The sequence below is a fragment of the Anoplophora glabripennis genome, unplaced genomic scaffold (assembly GCF_000390285.2).
Source record: "Anoplophora glabripennis isolate ALB-LARVAE unplaced genomic scaffold, Agla_2.0 scaffold315, whole genome shotgun sequence".
NCBI classification, from domain to species: Eukaryota; Metazoa; Arthropoda; class Insecta; order Coleoptera; family Cerambycidae; genus Anoplophora; species Anoplophora glabripennis.
The window spans coordinates 586,681-595,585 of record NW_019416434.1 but is presented as its reverse complement, the minus strand read 5'-3'; the positions used below and the strand labels follow the sequence as shown (position 1 = coordinate 595,585).

General features: G+C 33.7%; 1 protein-coding gene across 1 annotated transcript; it reads right to left on the bottom strand.

Moving 5' to 3' along the window:
* Window positions 1-1,864: 1,864 nt before the first annotated feature.
* On the bottom strand, window positions 1,865-4,115 carry LOC111691524 (zinc finger protein 862-like). Its single transcript, XM_023454533.1, has 3 exons — window positions 4,108-4,115; window positions 2,902-4,042; window positions 1,865-2,845 (listed from the first exon to the last, which is right to left on the bottom strand). Exons 1-3 carry the CDS (start codon window positions 4,113-4,115, stop codon window positions 1,865-1,867), a joined length of 2,130 nt encoding a protein of 709 aa, XP_023310301.1.
* Between the last annotated feature and the right edge of the window lie 4,790 nt (window positions 4,116-8,905).

Genomic DNA, 8,905 nt, shown 5'->3' with positions numbered 1-8,905 from the left:
CAGTTAGTGGTAGAATCACATTGATTAAACAGTTTTTTTCACATTTTCCCCATTTAATAGTTAGTCACTCATAGCATTTAGCAATAAAGGAGATAGAAAATTCTGGAATATGTAGGAATTTTTTATTTGATTAAATGCACAGTGATTGAAATTCTATTTCTAATGAGAGCACTCTACCTGACAGCTACAAATTTAAGAATGATCACCAGAATTACTGGATCGCAATGCCTGTGACTTTTTTATGGAGATAATAGTAGATTCAAGGTATACTTCTACGTAACACAAGTTGAGTCTGATTTCGCATTACGGAAATTAATTGTTGAGAAATGCACACTAAAACTCAAAAAAATTTGGAAAAAAAAATACAAAGTAGACATATCTCTGTTAAAAAGTAGGAGGACATTTGGAATAGCTTTCGCATAAAGTCAATAGTTTATAAATAAAATAAAGCTTCCTCAATTAAAATTCGCTTTTATTCATTTGACAGATGATAGGCGGAATGCGCATTTCTTTTCAATTAAACAATTTATATATTTTGACGAAGGTAATTCAGTTATAATGACCATTTCATATTCTATATAGCAATAAATTAATATTCTGGTTCCAGCGCTTTTAAACGTATAGCTTCTACTATTTAAACACAGAGCCATTGACATTATGAACATAACTATCAATTCATTTTGTCGAGATTTTATGTTATAAATGTTATGCATAATAATGTAGTATTCCATAAATTATTTAAATAAAGTAGCTAATATATTGGCAATTCTGTCGATTCTTTTTATATTTACAAGTGGGCAGTGTCAACAACGGCCAAGAATACCGGCCAGAGCTGGGTAAAGCTATAAATGTTACAATATACTGGATTTAATTGTAACGAAGCGCCATTGCAACATCGCAGTCTGCTGACAAATCGTTTGCTAGAACTGATAGTACTCATTGCACCCATCGGTGTCACAAAACCTTAGCATCTCTAGATACATTTTTAAAAGATATTATTAAATGTTTACTTGTCATTTTATTTATTTATTTAAGAAGTCCTTGCCTTAAGCCCAATTACAAAGCAAGATGAGAAGAGAATACAAGAAAAAGCACAAATACATCTTACATAAGTTAACAAAACAAGAAAATAGCAATAAAAAAGTTGAATAACACAGATTATGATGAAAGAAAGGAAATGCCAGAGTTTTCAATGAATCAATGCTCTGGAAACGGCTGACAGAGTACTGCTAAAAATATCAAAATTTAAGTGACGGTTACATACATTACACATTAAATGTAACTGAGATTACATTTTAAAGCGTTCGCTTTCGGTGTAGGTAAATAAAAGAAGAATAAATGCCTTTGAATTGTTCTGGGTACATACAAATTTAATCTTGATAAAATATCAGACAATCAATAAGATTATACAATGTGATCAGCATAAAGTATTCTCTGCGATTTTTTAATGAAGGAAAGTTAAACCTCCTTAGCAAGTCATCATGTGGAAAACCCTGCTCGGGATAAAAAGCAACACTTTTATATGTCAAATATTTTAAAAACTTCCGCTGTATTCCCTCCAAGTTGTTAGCGTAGACACATTATAGCTCTGAGCCCAAACAACTGCCGCATATTCCAATTTAGATCTAACATATTATGTGTAAAGTATCTTAATTACATTACAATTTGAGAAATCACGTGTACATCGTACAATAAAACCAAATTATTTGAATGCCTCAGAAATAACAGTATTTATGTGATGAGAAAAAGATAGTTTTTCGTAGCGTGTATTGTTTGAATTCTTGCCTCTATTCTACCTATGTGGCTAAACCTAAATGCACATTAGGTGGATTTCACTAATTTCAATATCAGATGAGTGCTGTACTCAGTGCTCATCTGATACTGAACTGAGTGTTGATTCATTGTAATTTGAACAAGCAAGAGGAGGTTCCCAGTCGTTAACATTGTTTGTACAATTTTTAATATAGTCTTTTACAATTAATATAGCTGCACATGTTTTTATGTGCAAACGATTACGGAATTTACTTTTATTTAATGACAACTGAGAAAAGCCCCTTTCCGCCGCTGCTGATGAGTGGGGTAATGTTAATATTACTTGAACAACCTTTGACAAATTTGGAAACATTGGTTCGTTCAAGGTATTTTTTAATTTAAATACTGCACACCAAAATTCAGCAATGTCATTACTAAAATTTGTCAAGTCTTGTTCATTTAATATCTGCCATTCTGTATTAACATCTTCTATATTACATTGCACTTGTGGAAATAAATTTACAAATGTAGCTATTGACCGGATTTTCTGTGATTTTACAACAGTAGGAGCAAAATTTGATGCAAATATTAAATACTTATCACTGAAATTAAATCGATTTTTAATTTGGGTACTTAATTCAACATAAAAAGCTAAAACGTGCTTCAGAAAACTTTCAGCATCTTTTTCAGAAACTGACCCTTTCTCAGATTCAACCTGTAAGAAAGCTTCTGTTTTTGCTCCACAATATATGGATTTCAAATCTAAATAATTATGTGGATGGCTCACATTAATTAAGTGTAACGAAGTACTCTTTAATGTTTCACGTTTGATGTAGTTCTTCATTACAACATTGTAAAACAAAGTCATTCTTTCTAGCAGTATAGGAAACTTTGAAGTCTCTGACTGCATCTCTAAATTAACCTTTACTATGAGGTCTAAAACATATGAAAGAAAAAGGATATAGAGTTTATAAACTGGATTCCTTAGAGCATTAAGAATTGACCTGGCATTAGGGAGATTGTCTTCTAGTACAGCACGTTGAAAAAATAATATTAGAGAGTTCCAGTGATCCAATATCCTATCAGCCACCGCCTAAAAATAAAAAATTACTTAAAAAAATTTGAACATTGAATCAACAATGGGTATACCTTTATAGATAACCATCTTGTCTGGCTAGCATACAACATTTTGTGAGGTCTTTCTTCAGCAAAAACCTGACATTCTGCTAATTCAGACAACCTTTTACTACTATGTGCAAAGTAGGAGTATATATCCCTCACAAACTGCTCTATAACATCTGGTAATTTTTTTGTTGCGGAAGATGAGCATAAATGTAATGCGTGACACAAGCATACTTGAACATAGATGTTTGGAGCAACCTCCTTAAATTTTGCTTGCACTCCAGATACTCTACCCATCATCGTACTGGCGCCATCAGATGCAAATGCAATAATATTATAATATGGAATCTCATGCTCATGAAATAGTTTGATAATTGATGTAAATAATGCCTCTGATGTTCCATCTTCCACCTTTATTAAATCTAAAATTCTATCTTTTACACAACCATTTTTCCAGTATCGTACAATTAGAATTAATGATTTTTCAATGCTTATATCTGTCATTTCATCAATAATTACAGAAAAAACATTATTTTTTAAATCTTGAATTAGTTCCTTTTGAAAATGAGGGGCCAAAGTACCAACTACAAGTTGAGTTGCTTTTTTACGTTTTATTTGCACACTCTTGCATATTTCTGAATCCGGAAATATATTTTTTTGCAATGAAGGCAAATAATCTAGTAATAGGAACGGCAGATTATGAACGCACAAAAATGCAGCCATTTTTAATTCTGCCTTTTTTATGAGAAGCGATTTCACATCTTTCTTTTGTAAATACATTTCAACCAATGGAGTCATTTTTGCAACTCGAGCTCGTCTGGTATGTGTAGATTTACTTTCATGCCTTTTCAAATGAAACTTTCCCCCACTTATTTTTGTGAGACAAATTTTACAAAATGGATAATCCAGTGTATCGTCTAACCAGGAAAATTCCTTGATTACATCAGCAGGTTTGATTTTTGGGTTCCATGGTTTCTTACTTTTTGGGGCAAGGTTGCAATTATCTTGTTCCTCTTCCTGTTCTTGGGTATGGTCATCACTATAATTATCTTCACTCTCACTCTCACTATCCTCTAATACTACGTCAGTTTTATTGGTCACTGCTTCTGTAGTGGAAGTAACGGATAGGGATATATTATTTGTTTGCGGTTTTGTTTTTATTAGCCACCTAAATAAAGATAAAGATATCGATATTAGTCAATGATTAAAAAGTATAAATCCGCTTCTGCTTACTTATCCATTCTGATTTTATACCAAAATTTTAATTTCAACTACTTCCAAAGCTCTCAATACCGCCTTCTGCAACCACAATCCTCAACAATATCTACGATAACAAAGACCCATAACCCACCTCCTTACTAAACTGCGATTAAACCCTAACCTTCAACCACTTGTCACAAAAAAAAACGTACTTACCGTAACTCAGCGAATGAAAAATGCGTCCAAATATTATCTAATCTAAAATACAAACTACAAAGACATTTGGGACATTTCTATTACGTATTTACATAAATTCAAATTCCATTGACTATTTTGACATGATACATGACATGACAGATATTCTACGACAGTGCTGGCAACCTATCGGTATCAATTATTCTGTGGTTTTTAGTGACCGAACTTAAAGGTATGTATATACATCCAACAGTCCAATGCTGGCAACATGCCAATATTCTAAAATACTAACTAGAATTTATTAACATTTTAAAAATGAAGCAGCCAACCCCGCAAAGTACTGAAAATCGCTATCAATGTACTGATGTACTGCAAAAATAGTAATTGTACTGATTTCAGTACATTTGTACTGACAGGAACAACACTGGCTGCAACCGGACTGATGTGAGATGTGATTCCGTACGCCACAGCGCCGCACGGCCACGCACACAGAGATCGAAGCCGCACGAGGTTGACCGACGCACCTCCTATGTAGTGTTTTCCCGTGAAAGCACGGTATATCGGACTAACATTAGACGTTTTCCAAATATTAGGTATTGTTTGGATTTTAGGCATACTAAACAATTTTTACTTCAAACATTCAGTGTCTATTTGTTCCGATCATCAAATACAAATAAGAATTACTACTTGGTTCAATTGTGCTTATAAAATATAGTTTCTACATACTTGCCGGTTTACCTATTATAAATTATAACGAAAATATACAAACCGAAGGCCGTAAAAATTATAATATGCCTTTGGGTAAACAAAGTCAGGAATCTCAAGTATATAGAAATTGTTATTGAAGTTAATGTACCAAACCTCAGGAAATTGTTTAACGTAACGTATACACCATCATTAACTAATTGTTTATACTTTCAACACTCCAGCAATTCATTCCCAACATTGTTGGGTGGTACAGTAGAATATGTTTTATGCATTTATATTTTTATGTATGCCTTTATAAAATAAATAACGTTACGTGCGGGTGTAATTAAATACCTCAATGGTCAATAAACAGAGTTGTGCTAATTTTAAATATAGACCTCAGGATCAGTAATAAAATAATAAATTTTAGAAATGTGCATAAAATAAACTGTACGGTTCGTTAAACCGTTTGTATATACAAAAAATGTTTATAAGATTGTCTAACTTTAGAGCAGATATCATGACGGATAAAAATTATAACATGCCACATACTCACTTCACTAAAATTAGTCCACGCAGACAGCGAAATTGATGAAAATCTTTTTGTGTCTGCTTTTATTTATGAGTATTAGCTTCTGCATGTTTAGATTTGAAATTAAAATTAAAATAATCATTTTGAAAGTTATTTACAGAAGCAAACACTTTTTTTAATAATACAGTATGCATCGATCCAGTTGAGGAATAAATATGTATTCAGGAAATGATTAATTAATTCTAGAACAAAATTGTTTGTATGCAGAATACATCTACAAATGTTGATCTAACTGTTCTTCATAAATTAAAATCACATTTGGGCTTTACTTATTGAATGAAATCTACAGATAATAAAAATATCTTAAGTAAATCAAGATATATTTCATTTGTGTTGGTATTGACTTAAACTTTAAAAAAATTGCACACACTATTAAAAAAACTGTTCTTTGGAAATCCGGTTTTATTAATTTCGAAAAAAATAAAAAATAAAATACACCCTGTAAATGGTATTGTTACTTAACGAAGCTTTGACGATTTAGGTTCAAATAGGGGCTTACTAAGCGACCAGAGACATGCGAAACTGAGGTAGTAGCCACATTGGCTGTAAATATAAACAAGTAGGTATTCAGATGGTGAGGACTTTAATACACGTATATCTGGATAATTTTATATAAAATACATTTATATTCTGACAGAAAGAGAAATGCTCAGGACATCAACAAGAAAATAAAGTAATTCGGAGGACATTACCAGTTTTTTTTAAGAATTAAAGAAATATTCCCACTGTGTCCTTGATTGTACGAGAAAGTTATTCCACATTTAAACAATTATTGGACTAATTTCAATTATATACCCTTAAATCTAACTACATATTGTCGCCACGGTAGCGTACTGGGTGGAGAGTGCGGTGGCAAGCATTTCTAGGCCAGACTTCCTATTCTGGTCCGGGTTCGATCCCTGGCGCCGGCACTGGCAATGCGGATGGATAATGGGTGCTTGTCCGCGTTTTTTCAAGTGTAGCCCCATTTTGCACAGCCTTTGGCTTTGGATTTGAGGATTGTCTCATTTCTGTGGTGTTTTTTTAATATAGTAGTGCAAAAGTTTTCATAGTAGACTGGTGTCGATTAACAATTAGAATAGTTAAAGTGAAAATGAAAAATAAACTTCTGATGAACATTAGCATTAGCCCCTTTCATTATAGGTAATCCAAAAGCATAATAAAGTGATGATAATTAAATTGCATAAAAGATATGAAACGGAACATATACTGGATGGCTTTGGTTATAAATTGGCCTTCTTTGACATACAGAAGAAATTAATTGGATCATGTACAGTTTATTAAAAATCACGTTATGATGCGTCAAGGAGATCTCTATGAGGCAACGCGTACCTCGTATCACTGTGTCGTGTCGAAATACTGAAGGATGGTTTTGCTTGTGTGATGAATCTATATCAGGTGCTTTTAGCGTATAGTTTAACGATTGCTTAAAGGTGCGTTTCCTATAGCGCGTCTGACTCCTGCGGCTGCCGCACAGCATCTGACGCCTAGCCTAGTAGAGATGGGTAACTCAGTACTGCGTTGCGTTATTGCGCTGAAGCAATGGCTGCGCCACTGCACTGGTACCAAAATTATTATTGCGTTAACGCAATTGAGTTACACCGACACCGCGACACCGCACGGCGCACTTACACTTTTGACTCAAGCACGGAGTCATGCGCCGTTCCCCGACAGACAAAGCCGAACGTCAAAGATTGGCTATTTACAAAACCAAGAATTTGAGAAGAAAAGAACACAGTGTAATATGTATATCCGATCTACCAAAATAATGTAAAAACGTTATATTAGGATTAATACCTTTGAAAATAATATTATAGGACGACAAATAGCGTGACGTATGAAATAACATGACTACTATGATAAAATGGAATATATACTTGGGGGTTGGGATTGTCATCATATGTTTGTCACTGTCTCTGCGTGTTGTGTAAAATATAAAAGCGAGTACGAGGGGTGTAGACGATGCCTGCGTTATTTAAAATTTTTAATTGCAGTTATGTGAAAAATTATGCATTTTAATTTTTAACTTTTATTGAAAAACATAAACAAAATAATAATTCTTTTATACAAAAATAATTAACTAGAACCTTCTTTGGTTCAGAATAAAATTTAAAACACATAAAAACATAACAAAAAATATAGGCAATTCTCAAAATACTAACTATAAAAAAGATAACAAATATAAATTATGTAAAAATATAGTGTTCTTGTTATTTAAATCAGTATTTGTTATTTAAATTATAATTTAGGAATACTATTTGAGATATTTTTTCAGTTATATTTTTTCAAGATTATCCTGCGTCACAGCACTGAGCAGTGAGCTGAGCTGATGAAGCTGTGTAGCGAGTCACGCGTCGGGTGGTGTAGTGGCGAATGGTGATACGATGACACCGCTGCGCTAGGTGCGTCATCCGCCAGTTGAACCGATATTGCGTTATAACGCAATTGAGTTAACGCAGTGGGTTAACGCACAAGTGTGCGCTTGAGTTAGTGTATCAGTGCAGGAAATTTTGCTGCGTTACCCATCTGTATAGCCTAGTACTGCTCATGTGCCAATTCATTTGTCCGTTTCTTTTCGAGTGTCAGACGCAAGCGTCAACCGCTGGCGGCTAAAGACGCTGTGGCACTACTCTACTCACAGTCGAGCGACAGCCGCAGGTTGTGAAACTAGTGCTTGTACAATGTCCAAAGTTTTATTTACTACAGAGGAAGGTGAAACATTGGTGGAATGGGTTGGAAAATAGCCTTGCCTCTTCATCTTTCAATAAATGTCTATTTATTAATGTTTGAAAAAAAGCTTTCGTTAGTTCTATTTTTAAATAAAGGATGAAACTGTGCATTGGCTTTGTACATGCTTAGCAGTAAAATTTTTCGTTCTTAATTTCTTCGCTTCCAATAGCAAATACAATAACAATTTCTATTTATTTTCGCACATTTTAACCTAGAAAATGCTACTATTTTGAAGATAGATCACTCGCGAGTAACGCTTCACAGGAAATGGGGTATTTTGGCGTCAGCCGCTTGTGTCAGGCGCTGTGCGGCAGCCGCGGGTGTCAGCCCACACACACCTTTATAGTCCAGGCTGTATCTCTCCCGCTAGGAACATGATTCTCATTCGATTTCTTTCATATTCTTACTAAAAAAATTACCCTTGAAACATATCCGCATGTTGCCAGACGTTACTAATGGTCAAAAATTGTTTAAACAATTTTTTTTAAAACAAATTCGTAATTTTCGAGTTTTTTGCTGGTCTTTTTGGGGTATCCTGAACAAAAATGTTCCTATGCAACTTTTCTCTAAAATCTACTGTTTTCGAAATATTAACGATTTTTTGTTCGAAAAAACGCAATTTTAACC

Coding starts and splice junctions, on each gene's coding strand:
- LOC111691524 (XM_023454533.1), bottom strand. Junction 2,846..2,901: donor CAAGATGGTTATCTATAAAG/GTATACCCATTG, acceptor TTTTATTTTTAG/GCGGTGGCTGATAGGATATT.